Source organism: Monopterus albus, unplaced genomic scaffold, assembly GCF_001952655.1.
Source record: "Monopterus albus unplaced genomic scaffold, M_albus_1.0 scaffold88.1, whole genome shotgun sequence".
NCBI classification, from domain to species: domain Eukaryota; kingdom Metazoa; phylum Chordata; class Actinopteri; order Synbranchiformes; family Synbranchidae; genus Monopterus; species Monopterus albus.
The window spans coordinates 1571743-1591029 of record NW_018127968.1 but is presented as its reverse complement, the minus strand read 5'-3'; the positions used below and the strand labels follow the sequence as shown (position 1 = coordinate 1591029).

Below are 19287 nucleotides of genomic sequence, written 5' to 3'. Positions count from 1 at the left end.
GCTACGGTAGCTGCTGGATAAGCTACGGGCTGGCAATTTGTCCAGGGTTTACCTGCCTTCATCTGGGCTTGGTAACAGCTCTTCTGCAACCCCCTAGAGTATATGCAGGATGGATGTTGTGAGAGAGTTAAAGTTTAACAAACTTAAATAAATGCAATTCTGTTTACTGTAGTTGACCTGTCTTGTAGCTTTATTTGATGTTTTTTGGTAATGTGTATTTTGCTGAAGTGTTTTGTAAATCTGCACTTTCATACAATAGCCTGGTCTATAGTCACAATGTTCATGTAGGCATTTTGCTTATCTATGATCCCCAAAGAGTGCAATTCTTTTCAAAGATATATTATATAGATGTCTAAATTAAAATACTATTTAAAGACTTGTATGATATTTGAATACTTTATGCTAAAACCTGAAATGGTAGCCAAGAATGACTGAAAGCTAAAGGGGAACAAAACTAAAAAACAAAGATAATTAAAATCATCTACTAAGAAGCAAGCACAATAGCGTCCCCCATCAAAAGGTCCTCACTCCAGTGGTTGAATGCTTACTTTTTCCCTGTGATTTTTCAATAAGCTGAGGTGAAAATGGGAGTCAGTGAGCCCTCTAGTGTTGAAATGTAGCATGCATTTGTCTGTAAGTATAGCAGAAATGGTGGTCCTCACTCCCAATGTACATTTACCTGGACCTCACCTCGCTGCTCATACAGGAATGTGTGTGTGTGTGTGTGTGTGTGTGTGTTCAAAATGGGCATGCAGGGACGATGTTAAGTAGCTACAGTCTCCTAAATCTTTCTCTAAACCAAAGGGGAAATCATTCTGTCATTTTTCCTTCCTATAAAAAGGAAATAAATGTAGCTGTCTCTATATTTTAAAATAAGTCACAGGAATGGAATGAAACAAGTCTGTGGCTCTTAAAGCAGTTTGCAAATTCAGTTTTAGATTTGCTCCATTGTTTTAATGTAGTGTTCAAAACAGAAGGCCAAAGCCCTCATTCTCCAGTGATGGAAGAAGTGCTCAGGTTGTTTACTTAAGTAAAAGTAGCAATACCTTAGTGTAAAATACTCTACTACAAGTAAAAGTCCTGCATCCACTATGTTACTTAATTCACCTTTGGTGAATGTAGCCTTGGCCAGGAGGAATTGATGTCATCAGGTCGTGTCCAACATTCACTGAATTAGAATCACTGTCTGTGCCTGGATGTCGGTCTGGGTGTTTCGACCCTAAACCACAACAATTTCCTGTTGGTGGGTCAGCAGTGGTGGCCAAATCCCCTGCCCATCTCCTCCTCCTGGCTTCCATAGTCTCTTTATGCTGCCTCCCCCATTGCAGGATGAGGGAGGCATTTCCCACCATTCTAATAGCGAGAATTGTCTATAGTGACTGTGCAGGAAATCCTCTACAGCCAGCCTCAGCTGGGAATAGCCATGCTAGCCATCCTTTACCCCTGCAGTTATGCAAAAGGTTCTGGTATTTAACCACCTCTATCCTCCTTGATTGTGTGCTATTTTGCACCCGGACAGGATGTAAGCCAAAATATTAGCATTCAAATATACATAAAGCTACTGCTGGCTGTTAACTGTGGGCTGGGCACTAAAATGTCCAACAGTGGTATGTGTTGCAGCATATGCAAATTAGAGATGGATTCTTTTAGTTAGGTTTTATGAAAGGCCCGCATTGAACCGGCACTTAAAGGTATATGGGCTATAATGCCCATGTGGTGTTCACAATGTGAACACAAACTGTAATGATAGCATGCCACCATATTTATAATGTTAAAGATAAAGATAATGTTAAGGTGTCAAACCTATGTAAAAATATACTAATTATTACAGAATCAAAAGATAAATTAAATGAACAATGTGTGTATTTTATTTTATTAATCTGATTCTGAAATGTAACTAGAAACTAAAGTTAAACAAATGCAGTGGACTAAAAACTACAATATTTGCCTCTGAACTGTAGTGAAGTTGTCAGGTCCACTCGGCACGGCCTGCCTCTCTTCTTGCTTTCTCTCTCTCGTCCTGCGGGATTGGCGCCTCAGCTGTGTTGCCTTCAATAATCAGTGACTTGTTGGTTGTAGCACACAGCTGAGGCGCATTCCTATGATTACTGTTCCTTTCTTATTTAAGTAACTAAATATATGTATTTTTGTCATACGTCTATTTGATTTCCACGCTGGCAGTTCCTGTGCTGTGGATTTCTTTTTTGTTCGCCAATCATCCTGGTTGTTCTGTCTACTCACCTGTCTGTCCTAGTCCTCTACTCTCCTGGTTCCCCTGCTGATGTTCCGTCTACTCCTCTGCTCGTCCTGGTCTCCTCAGCCTTACTATCCAACCCCGGTTGTGTATATACATTGACTCTGTTACGTTGTTACTTTGTATTTTTCCATTAAACCACCTTTTTTTTCCCACTAGCACCTGGGTCTGCACATTGAGTCCTACCTCAGTTCCCCCGTCACCCTCCTGGTGAGGGGGACTCAACCATAACAGAAGTTGAAGTATCAGAAAGTAAAAAGTCAAGTATAGATACAATTGTACTTAAGTACAGTACTTGAATAAATACAACTTTCCACCTCTATACTTCTCCACATATTTACATCATCTCACTTCAAAAGCCAATTGTCAGTCATCCCCTGCACCAAACAGACATTAAAAATGTATTAGAATGTCAATGCACTAGTTTTATTTCATCAACTTAAAAACCACAAAAGGACCTCTACTGTGTCTGACTTCAAGTACACACACCTTGTGGCTCAGGAGGAAACACAGAATGTTTGTAATGTAATAAACAAATGTTTATAAAAAATCCACAGGGCATCTGTTAGTAATTGAATATGTGGTTTTCTTTAAAATGGAGAAAGCCTTTAATAAAATGTAATTTCTTAACACATGTTGATCAGATATTGGGGCCAATATTTTTGTGATAAACCTGTATGAAAAGAAAATGCACTAAAATCAAAGCTGTACCAATGATTTTTAGTCAAAGCTTTAACATATTTGCAGCATTTTAGCTTTACGTGCACACTTCTCTGCGCATCTGTAGTGGCTGGCATTCAGTGTTTAGACATTTTGTGACACAACAAACAGACAAGTATAGTGTATCATGGCAAAAATACAAAGATTTATTTATAAAGAAGGAAAACAGCTCACACACAACACTGTTTACTCCTTACAAGTGTAGTACAAACATGTCAGGCAAGCTTTACTGCATTAGACATCAGTATTTCCTTTGATATTGTGTTTCTAAAGTGAGCTTCACACATAAGGCACTAACACATTGTGAGCACTAGTGTAAATATAGAGTGGCAGTGTTTGTGATTACATGTTTGTTTGGAACTTGGAAACCAGCGCCTCTGGTTTAATCCACTGAGGTATCAAACCCTGTCTTATAGTGACTCCAGAGGGAAGTTTAAAAATGCTTAAAATATATTCACAAACGCATCCCTGCCCCTGTTCCTTTTGTCCCTTAAACGGTTTTGTGAGTCAGTTCTTTCAAGACACACTGGTCTGTAAACTTCTGCTGTCTCATTAGAAAACCTAGAGGAGCAATATAAAGTGTGTGTGTGTGTGTGTGTGTGTGGTTACATGTACTGGAGAAGTTGAATGTTCAGAAGTAACTCTCCCTTCTCCCCAGTGCGACAGCTCCAGATTTTTGTAATGCTGGTAGGCTCACAAAGGCTGATAGCATCAAGGAAGTGCAAGGAAACAAATCCGATATTACAGAATTACAATGCCCTGTGAAAATGCTTATGACAGCTCTTAATCTACTAAATCAACCTTCAGAGGTGATTATAGATACAAAACATGCCCTTTTCAGACAAGGATTCTGCAACACTGCTGGATCTACCTGCATATCTGTTACAATAAATGGCATATTTGGCATTCAAACAACATGCAGGTCTCTGTGGAGTAAATACTCTGTAATGCTCTATTCAAAGTTCCCATGGCTTTTGTGTGTAGGGCTAATGAACTATGTTTCTTCTCACTCCAGTGGCAGCGCTGCCAGAAACCAGCAAAAAGAGACTAAAGTGATGGATCTTAAAACTTATTTTGCAGTTGAATTCTTAAAGGCATAGACAATGATTCTAATTCATTACCCATAATGTCACATTCAATAAAATTTCCCTCACGTTCCCCTTCCTCACCATCCAGTTTGTCCATTATAGGAGCCTACCGAAACATGTCACACTCGTCACGGGCTCTGCATTTGTTTCTACTATGGTGCACCCGCTTTGGAAGCTAAATTTTGGCACTCCTCAGGAGGTAGTACTAAAATCAAGTACCAAGATTGCAATGGGGAAGGGGATGCGTGCACACAGAGCAGTCACCGGTGATCTTAAATGTCCGTGTCTTCACACCTCAAGCATTAGCATTACAAGCTTCATGTGAAAACACACAGCTGACTGTGGGTGTGAGAGAAGAGCAGCCCCTCCCTCCGCTACAGGACCGACAGAGAGAAAATACAGTAGGAAAAACAAAGCAGGATGGTCTGCATCAACCCCAGAGGCTTAATGATGGTTAAGGGAAGTACAGGGTAGACTGCTTGTTAGGTTCCGATGGTGGAAATGCAGCGGTTACAAAACCCTAACTGAAACCAGTTGTGGATTTGTACAGATGCTGATCAAAACATCGCTTACTGTACATTTAATTATTTATTAATGACCTGCTCGTCTCGGCTTCTCACTAGTATCTGTGTCATCAACTGTGTGATAAATAATAGAACTCTGCTGCCTGTTTCATTAGGGGTAGGAATCTTTGGCAGCATGTTAAGTACTTATAAGTATATAAGGTTATTCAAATTAGCTACACCGTCACCACCTGCACCATCCAATGGGATGAACACAGTAATGGAGCAATAATTATAATCCAATAATATAAAGGTGCCAATCTGCATGAGTACTTTTACATTTAGTACTTGAGGTTATATTTTGATGCTAATACTTTTGTGCTTTTAAGCAATAGCTTGAATGCAGGACTTAGAGTACTGAGTTGAGTTTAGCTTTTTTGTTCTGTCAATATTGTGACCAAAATCTATTTAGAATTGAAGATATGAATCACGTTTCTAATGTAAATCAATTTTTTTCTCCCACTCCTATATTTCATACAGACAGACGGTGCCAAAATATAGTTACAATTACATGCTGTATCTAAAGCATGTCACTGGATGTTCATACTGTAAGTAATTATGCAGATACAGAATGAATGAAAGGACTCTACAGATATTTGTCCCATTAGAAAAGTCATAAGACTGGTTTGGTACATTACAAAACACTTAGTCCTTTATTATACACTAAAAGATATGGCAGACATAAAGGTCAAATGTAACTTTACATTATATTGTTTGTACCTATTCACCTCCTTTGATTTGTGTATAGCATCTATCGAGAACACTGTGTGAGGATAAATTCATTGGGCAAAAGGAGGTATATGAAAAATAAAGGTTTTATATAAAAATGAATGGATAAATATAAAATATTAATAAAAAAGTGGTATAAAACCCCCAAAGAAGATTAAAAATACCATTGAGGAGAAGTGTACACTTTAGGTACAGTCAAACTTTGGCTGAGAATTAAACTCAAACTCACACACACTGCTGGTTTGTGAGGGGTTTTCCTAGTTAGTGTCTGAGACAGGCCACAAAGGGCTGGAAAGGATGTGAGCAGCATGTCACTGGTTATACTGGTCGTAGTGGAGTGGGCGTCAACGTCTTCACATGAAGCCAGAACTAAAAGAACAGGAGAGACAGATTTACAACAGTCAGCTGAGATATTCATTTTTATAACATATCTTAACACACCCCTCATCGGCATTAGCTTTCACAGTAGCCTCTTACTTCTTGCGGTCCTTGTCCTTCTTGCCGTTGGCAGTGAGACTCTGGGCCTGCAGGAGTTGAGCCGCAGCTCGTCTCTTGCTGAAGGAACTCTGGTCCTCCTCCAGGAGTCTCTTCTTTTCCTCCAGTGCAGCTTTCTCATCTGCATGAAGGCGCTTCAGCTGCTCAAAACGGGTCTGCAGCTGAAATATATATACACACAACAGATAATCTGAGTAATAACAGCAGAGCCCTGGCTGTCTAAGTGCCATACTGTAATTAATACCCAGAGTCAATGCACTGTTTACTTATAGTGAGCTTTACTCTCTCATACTAAAACCAAGTTACATGTGAAATTATAGAAAAGTTACTTTGATTTCGTGAAGTTAAACCAGAAACACTGGTGACATTTCGTTTTATGACGACGCACGAGAGAAAAACAAAATCTGACAGGGAAAACAAGTCTGAATTTATTCAGATAGGAGTATACTATTAAGTCACATTTTCCAAGGAGAGGAGAAAAAAAACTGACTAGCTGTGTGCTTGCAAAAGGACATGTACCGTTGATTTAGGGTTTACAGATCAGCAACAAATGGAAGACATTAAAATAATAATAGCAAGGGCCAAAGACAAAGCACCTAGTGGCAGCTTTTTTTTAGGTGACTTTTCCACTTGAATGTTCACCTGTCTACGTACCTCTCTCTCAGCCTCCTTCAGTTCGGCCTCTTTCTCCTTCACCCTCTGCACAAACATCTGCCTCATCTCATCCTCTCTCTTTTGCAGCTCCACCAGAAACTCCTGCCGCTTGGCCACGTAGGTCTGCTGCAAACTGCACACACATAAACGCAGATCAGTCGTCTGTTTTCTTCCTGTGGATGCAGGTGTTGAGCAGCTGGCAGCTCACCTGACAGGTTTGCACTCTGGGTCTGTGTCTTTGAATCCCATTTCCTCCAGTTTGCAGCGTCTGTACAGCTCATAGTGGCGAGTATGTGTCTGCTCCCTCAGGTCTTCCATGTTCACACAGATCAGCATCTCTCTCAGCTTCACAAAGTCACAATGATTCTCGTTCTCCACTGATGCACACACAAAAGACAGACAAGTCGTCAGCTTATGCGTCTGGCTGGCATGTTTTCTAATTTCAAGTGTTCTGTATCTCCATATCTTTTTATGTCAGGCTAGAAAAGCCTTTAAATCATGATCAGACAAACTCCTCACTGACACAGTGATGTTTTGTTTTTTTTTACTGTAGGTTGCAGACTGCTTAAAAAAAAAGGACAGGGCTGGTTTCAGTGCAGGTTTTTACAAGATAACCCCACTAAACAGGAATGTGCCGATTTCAAAACTTCAGTGTTGAGCTCTTTCACAACAGTCAAATCTGCTTGAGGCAAGTGTGAGAATACCTTTGTGTATAATAAAATTAGGTCCGAAGGGATTAACAGATGTGTATAAATACACCTCACAGTGATCCATCTTACCTTGTACTACCCCCCAGGGATACTGACGAGCTTTCACCATCTTATTGCCAATGGAGACTTCCTCTGTGCTGCCTACCACAGCAAATGGCAAATGACCCTATGAGAACAATTTACAGTACGTGTATAGTTGTAAATAAACTGTGAAAAGAAGACATGGTGAGATTCACACTACAGTTGCTAAACGATTTTCTTGTTATAGGTATAACATGTAAATTTGAAAATTAAGTCACAGCATGTCATTTACACCAACTCTCTCAGCAATTCAACCTAACACAAAACACAAGTACAGTGCTGGTTTGCTTGTTTAAGATGCATTTTAATACTTTAGCTGCAAGTGAAATAAATCAAACCACACACCAATGGGAATACACTGATCAGCCACACCAGTAAAACAAGTGGCAGGTGAAGTTAATAACACTGATTATCTGGTTACAGTGGTACCTGTCAAGAGGTGGGATATATTAGGCAGCAAGTGGACAATCAGTTCTTAAAGTTGATGTGCAGGAAAAGTGTGGAAACTTAAGGATCTGATTGACTCTGACAAAAGTCAAATTGTAATGGCTAACAACTGGGTCAGAGCATCTCCCACACTGCAGGTCTTGCTGGATAGTCATGGGTGCCCAAGGCTAAGCGATGCACATGGAGAGTGAAGGTTAGCCCATGTCTGATCCCAGAGAAGAGCTACTGTAGCAAAAACTGCTGAAAAACATCATGCTGGTTATACCAGAAAGATGTCAGAACACACAGTGCATCGCAGCCTATACATACAGTATGGTGCTGCATAGCTGCAGACTAGTCAGAGTGTGGGGGAGGTTAACCAGGGCCAATATTCTTCTGGTAAACACTGGGTCCTGCCAATCATTTAGATCAGTGCTTCTCAAATAGTGGGGCGTGCCCCCCTGGAGGGGGGCTCGGAGCGATGCCGGGGGGGGCGCGTGTGACCCTGGGTAACAGAAAATAATTGAGAATCACCGATTTAGATGAATGGCAGGATCCGTACCACGTACCTAAACATTTATGCAGACCAAGTACACCCCTTCACATCAACATGCCCTGATGGCATTGGCCTCTTTCAGCAGCATAATGTGCACCTGTCACATTGCAAAATGGTTCAGAAATGGTTTGAGGAACAAGACTAAGCATTCAGGGTACTGCCTTGGCCTCCAGATTCCCCAGATTCTCCAGATCTCAGTCTGATCAAACATCTGTGGGATTTGCTGGACAAACAAGTCAGATCCTTGGAGGCCCCACCTCAAAACATACAGGAGTTAAAGGATCTGCTGCTGACATCTTGGTGCCAAACACCAGAGGACACTTTCAGTGGTCTTGTGCATGCCTCGATGGGTCAGAGCTGTTTTGTCAGCAAGAGGGAAACCTACACAATATTAGGCAGGTGGCATTAATGTTGTGGCAGATCAGTGTATATCTGAACAATTTCTGTGAATTTGAAAATCCACACACACAAAACTATTTTACCTAAAATACTCGATGCAATTGTATTGAAAATTAGTAAGGGCAAATAACATTACTGAGTTCCTCAATGTATGAACCCTGGTGGGAAAACTATGAGAGACTCTGTGGTGCTCTACTTCAAAATATGTGAATGTGTTCTTACGTTCATCGTAGTGTTGACTTTGGCTACGGTCTCATCATCCAGCGGGAACTGGTAGATCTGGACGCCATTGCTGACCAGCTCACTCATGATTTTGATCTTGAACTTGTGTAGCTCACTCTTACTGATAGTGTCAGCCTTGGCAATCACTGGGATGATGTTCACCTACAGCAAGATGGGACAAGATATTCACCATGTTTTTCTTCCTCAGCTTTCATTGTTTACAATATGCAGGCTGCAAATGCATATTTTATTACATATAATATTAAAATAAGGCAAAAACATTTACTGTATTATATTCACATTCAATTTTTTCATCACACTTCACTTGTCTATTTAGCCAGATCTTCATCTCAATTAATAAGCAATGTTCTTGCTACACAAAACTATGACAGCTCACACTAAATACTGCCACTAAACAACTCAAGGGAGTACTTGATCATTTTAATTCTTTAGGCAGTAGCTTTGGATGACTCACTCTGCTTGAAGTGTTTTGATAACAGCAGTGAGTAAGACGATGAAACCACTGGGTTTTCTTCTTGTACGTTAAAGGAAAATTTCACATTATTTCACCTTTGGTCTTATAGTTAAAATAGACTGTTTCCATTAGCTATGATATCAGTCACTAATCATGGATGCCAAAACTTTGATGCATCAAGCTGTAATCCACTTGGCCTGTGGCCACAAATAATATTTACTGTGAATCTGAATGCGGACTTGTTTGAAATCGTTAAGCCAAAATTAGTCAGGATAACTTCCCAATGCTTTGAACTGAGTAGCTCCTGAAACCACAGGCATCTTGTTACTTGGCTATAGCAGGCTAACTGCACTGCATTATATAACTACATGCACACACATTAAAATGGCATCCATTAGTCTGACTCTGGCACAGGAGAGTACAATTCAACAAAAATGTCAAATTCCAACAGCAGTTGTTTTTGTTACTTTGTCTAAATGTTTAAAAACTGTTTTTAGAAAAGTATTACATAAACCAAGTTTACAGATGTTATTTCTGCCCCAGCAGCCCACTCTGCTGTCAAAGTCATCCCACGTTACTGTGGGACTGTCTGTCATCTTATCGTACCAAAGAGGAGCTGGAAATGAGTCGCTGTCACTCAACAAGCTTCTGGGCCAGACCCCACACACATACAGACACACACTGATCCCAGCAGATAAAACACAACAGTGCCAGGACATTTGTTGCAACAGCTGTCTGAATGAGTGACTGTCTCCCTGTCAGTGCTTCACATTCAACAAATAGCTCTTTCTGTGTGTGTTTGTTTCTGTACAGTGACACAAAAGGACAACTCAAGTGTGAGTGCGTGATGTGATTACAACATTCCACTGCTTTTTCTACTCCACTCAGCGTGCAAATCCAGAGTTGCTGACACTCCAGAGCAATGAAATCGCACAAACACACAAAAAACACAAAGTCACTACACACAGAGCATGGGAAAGTTTCTGACCACTTTAAGGGAAGTGTTTCTAAGACTAGAAGCAACAACAGTATAGTCCCTTTCAAAGAACCTCGCACTGTGACTCAAATACACATCAGTTTCCAACTAGTTTTCATGTAATGTTCCCATCTGAGGGCACTACTGTCTGCCTTTACTGTCCATGCAAAGTGTCTTCGAAGAGTCCCACAACAGAACAAAACCAATAGTGCCTGTGCTATGTACACTACTTTCTGATCACGATCCCACAGTGCAATGTGTCGTCACATTATAGTTAAAAAAAAAAAAGTTACATTCATGTGATGCTACACTAGACACAAAATGATGACTCGTGTTCCTGGAGTATAGATCTGTAGTATTTTATAAATCCCACAATGCCAATGATTGTGCATCCACCTGATGTGTCGACAAATCGTTTTGTGAGCACGATTTAGATTCCTGTGTGATCCTGTACTGCCTACCTTATACACCTAGTGCCGAATAGCAGCTGAAGCAGAAATAAATCACGTTGTGGTATTAGCTACTGTTATTGGTTAACGCAGCTTTAAAACTATTAATTGTGCACCCCTACTCTTTACCACACACAGGGATTTTTCACCTACCTTGCTGTCTAGTTTCTTCATGGTGACCAAGTCCAAAGATTTGAGTGAATGACCTGATGGGGAGATGAAGTAAAGGCAGGCATGGACCCGCGAGTCATGGTAGTTGTGAAGAGAGCGCTTGATTTTTAGCTCCTCCTGCAGATAACTCTCAAACTGCCTGTCAATGTAGTCCACCACTGGCTGATAGCTACAGTAAAGACATATGAGCCTGATCAGTATTTTTGGTTTTATGAATGGCAAAGATTAGTTCACAGTGGCAGTAAATTAAAAATAGAAGTCTTTAGTCGCATTCACTCATTACTCCAACTCTGCTGATCGCACTTTAAGACCACCTCTCTTCAGTAACACTACTGCACACACTCTCCTCCTCCCACCTCTCTTGTTTGTTCATTTGGTCTCCGAAGCCCACGGTGTTGACCACGGTGAGACGTAGTCTGACGTTACTCTCATGCAGGTCATAGGTCTGAGCACGGAGCTTCACCTGAGGCTCAAAGTGGGATGACTCAAAGTTCTCAAAGTTGGTATTGAACAGAGTATCCATCAAGGTAGACTTGCCAATACCAGTCTCACCTAGAGTCAGAAAAAGATGAGTTTAGGTATTCAACCTCACATTTGAGGTCCAAAACTGTACTGCAAACATCAGAAACTGGCTTTTTGCCACCAAATCAAATCTGTTCTTGCTCCAAATTCAACCTGTTATTGAACTAATATTCCTTAGGAGTATCAAGCACTGCAGTTGTGTTCAAAATGCAGTTTTTTATGACATCTAGCTAGTGGACAGCAAAAGCTCAAAATGCATTTAATAGAATGTAGGTTAAATGTCCTGAGATCACCAGGTAAAACTACATGTTTGTGTGGGCATGTTGCTCAAAGTGAATGAAGACACTGTTATGACTGTACCAATGCAGAGAATATTGAAGCAGAAGCCTTGGCAGGTGGACTTGTTGACAAGCTGATCTGGGAGACTGTCAAATCCCACATGGCCTGCCAGAGAGAGGGGTCGGACTCCTTTATCCTAAGGAAGAAATCACACAAACAAGCAAATCATTCCCCAGATATTGTAGCCATTTTCAAAAAATAATAAGCATCACCCTAAGAAAGAACATGCATTTTTTATCATTTGTCCACTTAACTCCACTGAGTTTTGTTGTAGGAGGTAAATGTAAATGCAGCTGATAAAGTAGCTTCATGTATTAAATGCAATTAATTAATATCAACCTGTATGGGTTAGACAGGCAGAGAACTAACACTAATTACGTATAGTGTGGTAAATTGCATATTGCTATTGTTAAGGAAAATCATCGTGATACCCCTTCAACTTCTGGATAATGTACTCTGTACTGTATGTGTGGGAAACAAAAAATGTTCATATAAGTTTTAACAGCTTGTTTATTTCTGGTTAAATATCTTGTTTGGAATGTGTGACTGCCTGTTTTCATTCAAAAAGTTAGCAATTATGGGGCACATTTCGAGCATAGTTAGTGTACCCTACATAATTTTCTAACTGAACATGGTGATGAAAAACTTACTTAGCAACTTTTGTATGGATAAAGGTAATGCATGAGTGAGCACACAGCCGTTCTTATAAACGTTTTATGGATGAACGGCTAGCATAGTTTTAAAAAGCGAGTGCCCTCTCCGCTGTGTATTTTGTTAAAGATGTAATAAGGGAATTCACTTATAAAAGTTCAAAACTGAAGTTTAATTTGATGATTTTGATATATATACATATCGAGGTGAAGGGCAGGTGTGCTGTTGTGCTGTAGGCTACATTGTAACAGCGTTTCCACAACTAGATTTTAATTTGAACTGTAAAATAAAAACTAGCTGTTAGCATTAGCTTAGGACATCAAGCTAGCGGCAGCTAACCTAATGATAGCCTCGCCGGACACTCCCTGCTCCACTGTTAAGAACACACTCAATATAGCTCACAAAAAGGGAAAATACTAACCGGCTCCCGAGCCACATCCGAAGAAGCCATAGTTTTAGAGAAAAGTTGATATCCCAGATGGATTCAGAAATATTACAATAAAATTCACTAAAAACTAACTCCTTGATGATTGTCTCCTTTTCAGGAACGCCTCACTACGTCTATCATTGACAACTGGACGGACTAGACCAATCAAAACAATGTAGGAATGACGGGAATTCTTCGTTTATAAATTTGCTTTAAGATTTTAAATTAGGGTAATATATCACGGGAATTCAAATAAATTACATTGTCATTAAAGGATATAATATAATACAGTTGCATGGATTTGTAGTCAAACAATAATTTATTGCATTAATAAAAAGGGCCCCCTTCTTTGTATAATGGTACAGCGCAACTTCATTTTACCAGTCCCCTTAAACGGTACGCCGAATATCGTCAAAAACTTAAACAGATCATTAACGGTTTCATACATTAGTTTTGACTATAAAGACATAAAAGTAAAGAGTTTTGACAATATTTTTGAAAGGTGCGTTGGTTTGCCTGTTTAATCCGTTTTGGCAGAAAAATATATCAACATTTGCTCACTCAGATTTTAGGGTAAAAAAGATGCCTATCATTACATCGCATTCTAAGAATTATTTTATACGCTACCTTTTCACTTTATATGGACTTTGGCGCATTTGTGTTGTGTGTTGATCGTATGCAGTCTGGCACTGACCAAAAAGATTGCATGTCTTGTTAAACTATCACGGGGTTTAGTTAACTATTACATGGCTAAATCAGTTAATTCTTCGGGGCCAAGTATATTTCCACTTCTTTCTCGCTCACATTCACAAAAACTATACTCATGGACTTTAAAAACACACACAATAAAGGTGGCGCATTTTTAAATTCCATGAGTATACTTTCAATAGGCCTACGTGGTTGATTTTACAAGGGGCAGCTTGGGTTTACGAAGCGCACGGAAACGCAACATGGTGAGTTGCCAGTTTCGGAGACGTGCGACCCCTGTCTGCCAAAGCTTGACAATGGTCTTCCCCGTGGAGGAGAGAAGCAGTCCGACCGAAGATGCTGTCGCTCACGAATGGCAAGAACGTGAAAACAGTCATTTTGAAACATTCTTGTGTAACTGAGTTTTAACTTTGCGCTCAGTTTAGGCCATCCACGATGATGTCGTCCCAGCGCACGGAGCAAGCCGTGCAAGAATTCCTCACGGAGAGAGGAGGGAGGGTCCAACAGATGGAGCTGATCGATCATTTCCTATCAGCGTTGGGGGGTGATGACCAGTCAAAAGAAAGGGTGGATCGTGAGGTGCTGGAACACACCGTGGACATTGTGGGTTTTGTAAAGGTGGAAAACGGTGTTAAATTTGTGTGTTTAAATACGGAAGGCGGCGCAGAGACCGTGATGCGTACGGACGCAGATGGCCACAGTAATTTGGAGTGCAACGGTAATATCCAGGAGACACTGGACAACAACTGTGTCAACGGCAACCCTGACAACGGAGACCAAACAGGTGAAGGATTGACCTGTTGTGTTGATTATATTGTGTTTTATCTATGTCTTTTCACATCTAACCTATATATTGTGTAATTTTCTCGTTAGCCTGCTAAATAGTAGGGCCTTTCATAACACCATCAAGTACTATGGGTTCGCCATCGCTTTTCAATACCTGGTGTGCGGAATTGGGCTGTAGATGCCATCATCTCATGATCAAGACCTTTAAAACTGTGACTTTAATGCCAAAAATATTTTTATTTATTTTTTTTATTATTTCTACAACAATGCAAAAATAATGATGACTATATTTTTGTATATCTGTGCAGGATATGCTGGAGATCATGTCAATTTTATCCAATAACTTATTAAATTCTGCAGTTGGATGACAGTACAGTGACTAATAAAAACATGTTCCATGGTTTCACAGGAGTATCCAGCCCTCTGTCTGCCAGCTTGGACAATGACAAACAGTCAAATGGCAAGGAGCAACCTGCAGCCCCCTCCCAGACCAACACAGGGACTCCTACATCTGTTGGAGAAGGGGAGGTGAACCTGAGGGATAGGAGGAGGCGCGAGTCAGCCCCAGTTATTGGGATACCAGATCTGGACCAGGCTCACCCAGGAGGGTCTCACAGCCAACAGGTGAGAGGGGCACGCAGAGTGTCCAAGGGGTCCCAGCGGGCCATTCTGACCAGCTGCCTATCTGAAGACAGTGCCTTGGAGGCCCTGGACCCTTCTGGAGATATCAACACGCCCAAGGGAAGTCGTAGGAACTTCATAGAGCTGATGATGAATAGGTCTCCACAGGTAGGATACTGTGATTCTCTGACAAAAAATTTCAAAGCAGATTATTGTTATCAGTCATAATTTTATTTGTATGGCAGTTTTACTAAGTTCTCTACAGTGCAAAGCAGATAAAACAAGTAACAAGCTTGTGAAGAAGGCTGTTTATAAAAATGAACTTCGACCTCTAAAAAAATATCAGATGGAACAGAGAAAATAGTGCTGCACTGCTTTCACTCGTTTCAGATCACGTTGTGCTTGTGGCCACACCTAAAGCAGTGTCATGACAGGTGTTTCATATTTGGGTGTGCTCCTGAATGGCACACAGCTATGTAACCAATCCCGCCATAACCCTTACATAGGTTGACTTTCTGTATGTTCTTTTAGTTGTCATCATCAGAAAACAAACAACAAAACCGACAAGCTTTTAAAAGTCATTTGTTTATGGCCAAAGACATCCTTATACAGTATATGTACATTAGCTTTATTGTGAACAGCGTTGCCCAGTACTCCAGTATCAGGCTTGACTTGTCTTTAGTCAACATGTATGGTTCTTTAAATGTGAATTATTTTAAGTGTTCTGAAGCAGTTACTTAAAGTGCAGCTGAGAACCATTTGAGCAGGGTATTGGTAAATACCTTTTTTGAAGAACCACTGTATTATACTTAGAAATGTACTGTATGCTCCTCTTACACTCTCATGCTCTTCTGTTTGCAGGTTCGTAGGTCTCTAATCAGTCGTGGCTCACGCCTCTGGGACTCGGTGAAGGGCGATGGTGATTCAGCATCGCTCCTCTCCTCAGCCACTGATGAGGACTGTGCTTCAGTGACCCTGGACCCACTGGAGCATGAGTGGATGCTGTGCGCCTCAGATGGCCTGTGGGAACGCCTGCAGTCCCTGCTAGCTGTCGAGCCTAGCCTAGTGACCAAAAGAGACTTTGTGACTGGCTTTACCTGCCTCCACTGGGCAGCTAAGCAGGGCAAAGCTGAGCTGCTCTCCCAGCTGTTGGCCTTCGCCAAGGAGAACACAATTCCTGTGAATGTAAATGTGAGATCAAGTGCTGGATACACACCACTACACCTGGCAGCTATGCATGGACACACGCAGGTGGGTTGGTATTGGCTTGTCATCTGCACAGTGAAACAGCAGATAATTACAAGTGCTTTGTCTGCCCAGGCCTTCTTCAAAATATAGTAAACATGCTGGAAAGAGCCTGAACTAGTTTAATGTGTATGAACAAAGAAATGAGTGGAATAGTTTGAATCTGAATCATTGATATTTTGATGAGATTGACAGTCTGAAATCTTTCACCACCTGCCTTCGAATGTGTCTCTAAATGTTTCCCTGGATATTTAAATTGTTTACAAAAAAAAAGGATGAATACTGAATACACAGAAACCTTGTCTGGTAATTGACAAAGATGGGGATTTAAAAGGAACATGTGCTGGTTGTGCTGTGGTCACAGGAAACAATAGATGGAAGGAAAGAAGGTGAAACCTTTTACCTCGCATGAACTGTTAAAGTGAAATCCTATGCCTTTGCCACAGTGGCAGGAGGTAACATACCAAAACTCTGTCAGCTGTCTAAACTCTTGGGATCCAAACATGGGACAAATGTACACTAAGGTAAACAAATTGAATCTAGATGCAGAAATACAAGGAAAAACAGCTGTATTTTGGCTGATATACCACTGAGAATGATTGACCAAGGTAAATATATCATATGTTGTGACTTCCTGTAGTGTGGCTACACTATACACATTGTTATATTTAAGAGTGCAATGAAATAGGTAACATATAAATACACACACATAATAAAACATGCAAAGACAGGAGTAACAGGTGACTGATCAAGGCAGAAGTAAAGACGATTAGTATCCTAATGTTGACTTGTCTCAGGTTCATATATTTTTCAGCTTACATTCACAGATAAACAGTGTTATTATCAGAGCTCCACTAAATTCTGCTTAAATGAACATGAAACCAGGTCTCACTCAAGTTTGTACATATGTGATGTGCTGTGACTGGCAGGTGGTTCGTGTGTTGCTGTCAGACTGGGAGGCGGACCCCGAGGCTCGTGACTACAGCGGAAAGCGAGCGATCCAGTACCTCCCTCCACCGCTGGCTGCCCACCTGCGGGAGGAGGGAGTGGTCACCTCGCCAGGAGCTGAGTCAGACAGCGAAAGTACAAATGCCAGCGGTGGTGGAGGACGTGGCTGGAGGTTTCCCAGAGTCCTCCAGGGCAATCTCAACCCACTGCGGCTGCTGAATCCACCAGCTGAGGTGGCAGAGGAGGCGGTCGGGAATGGGAAGACTAAGGGGGGCGTGCAAAGGAAGTCATCTCTGAGCCGGCTGAATGCTCGGCTACACCGAGGACGCCACCGAGCCCAGATCATCCACAGCGCCTCCTTCAGGGACACAGGGGAAGTGGGAAGAGGAGAGGAGCTCGGCAGCAGTCCTCTCCGAGCCCGACCGCTGTCCAACCTGTTCGGATGAACTGACCCCATTTTGAACCAGCAATACAAAGATGTAAACCTGTCTGATGTTTTGATTTACAGGATAATTTCCTCACCTTTACAAGCTGACAAGTAAGACATTTTTATGAAGGAAATTAATTGTACAAATCTGATATGCAGTGTGAAGCTGATTTTAAAGTTGTATTATTATAGGATTTTAAATTAACAACAACAGCATGTTTTCTAAAAAATATAACTTATTTTTGTTCCCACTGAGGTTATTAGTCTTATGTTGATCACGAACTGTTCATGTAGCTTTTTATTTGTCACAACAGTTCGACTGAAAACTGAACTACACTGTGAAATGTTCTGAACTTGATTTTTGTGTTTTTGTATTTTTTTTTAGGTTCTGCTTTAGAGCATGTAGCCATTATAACACCAGGTTTATTAGTTTAATACCTTATTAGAGCAAACTTCACACAAATGCAAAAGCACCAGGCAGGGCATTATCATGTTTTCATTGTACTCACGGTGACAAAGGGTTTGATGATAGCACTTGGTCTGATTCAACACAGTTGTTGTTTGCACTTTTCTAGAACTCATTTTCTATTTTTTCAGTCTCCTTTTATTAGATGGTGCAGATTTTTTTAAATACAATCCTGTAATGTGAATAAATCTTTTTTTGAATATTCAGACTGTTGTAACCACAGAATCCTTGTATGTCCAAATAACCGTGCACAGTCTGTTTGCACTTGTCACTTTGGGAGTGGTAGGTGATTATGAGGGGAAACTGCTGAAAATAAAACCCTGACAGCTGCTCTTATTTCCAGATCATACTTGCACATTAACAAATACATGATATAAGTGGGTGATCAGTTTGTTACACCTTTAGATGTATAAGCTTACTGCATACAGTATGACACGGGAATATTTCCAGGCCACCATGGCTTTAGTCAGATCCAGTTATCAGGACACTGCAATCAGTTCCACACTGGAGGCGTTTCAAAGTATGTAGTTTTTTTATAGAGTGTTTTGATGTTATCGAAACAAATGTGACGTTGAATGTAAGGTCTGTGTTGTCCACATGCATCAGTGTAGCCGTGCATATACGCTCACAGTACATACATGTTGCTCATTAATCATGTCTGTGTCATCTGTGACCAGCAGAGTCTAGCTGCTCTATGTTTAGCTGAGGAGCACATTTCCCATATATGTGACCTTTACAATAACACATCCTAGATTTCATAAATGTTCTCTTACTTTTTTGTAGCATTTGTATGAGATCATAGGGCATTTATGGTTGACACTTTTAAAGTAGAAATGTATTATACAGCCGTCACTTTTTGTGTAAATGATGTGTAGTGTTAATTTTTATATCTGTAAGTTACCATGTCTGTCTTTTTTTGTGAAATACTGTGAAGTTACTTGGTGTGACAATGTGTTTTGATGAGCCACTATTGTTTTTCTTTTCATGCATCATTCTCAAACATAAAATAAAGCAATAATAGGTTGCCTAATTCTACGACCAGTGCTCTCTTCAGTTCAAATCCACACTCACATGTAGATTCAGGTTTTGAGTCCAATGCAGATTCAATGGTCATTTTAATGTCAGTATAGCAAATCAGACATCTTGAATGTTATGGCATCCAAACAGAATGTACCAAAG

At 40.7% G+C, this 19287-nt stretch overlaps 2 protein-coding genes across 6 annotated transcripts; one reads left to right on the top strand and one right to left on the bottom strand.

Annotated features, from left to right (window-relative positions):
• Nucleotides 1-5255: 5255 nt before the first annotated feature.
• On the bottom strand, nucleotides 5256-13068 carry septin10 (septin 10). Its single transcript, XM_020607670.1, has 10 exons — nucleotides 12902-13068; nucleotides 11851-11965; nucleotides 11325-11520; nucleotides 10951-11137; nucleotides 8898-9059; nucleotides 7283-7379; nucleotides 6712-6880; nucleotides 6504-6636; nucleotides 5832-6010; nucleotides 5256-5723 (listed from the first exon to the last, which is right to left on the bottom strand). The coding sequence occupies exons 1-10, from the start codon at nucleotides 12929-12931 to the stop codon at nucleotides 5708-5710; spliced, it is 1284 nt and encodes a 427-aa protein (XP_020463326.1). The 5' UTR covers nucleotides 12932-13068; the 3' UTR covers nucleotides 5256-5707.
• A 209-nt stretch (nucleotides 13069-13277) lies between these two features.
• sowahca (sosondowah ankyrin repeat domain family Ca) lies at nucleotides 13278-19114 on the top strand. 5 transcript variants are annotated; one of them, XM_020607668.1, is made up of 5 exons: nucleotides 13278-13303; nucleotides 14036-14399; nucleotides 14811-15190; nucleotides 15884-16273; nucleotides 17197-19114. In XM_020607668.1, exons 2-5 carry the CDS (start codon nucleotides 14051-14053, stop codon nucleotides 17659-17661), a joined length of 1584 nt encoding a protein of 527 aa, XP_020463324.1. In that variant the 5' UTR covers nucleotides 13278-13303; nucleotides 14036-14050; the 3' UTR covers nucleotides 17662-19114. The 5 variants fall into 5 exon arrangements, with proteins under 5 accessions (XP_020463324.1, XP_020463323.1, XP_020463322.1 ...); XM_020607667.1 differs by having other exon boundaries at nucleotides 13284-13303; nucleotides 14041-14399; XM_020607666.1 differs by lacking the exon at nucleotides 13278-13303 and adding an exon at nucleotides 13315-13409 and having other exon boundaries at nucleotides 14041-14399.
• The last annotated feature ends 173 nt before the right edge of the window (nucleotides 19115-19287 follow it).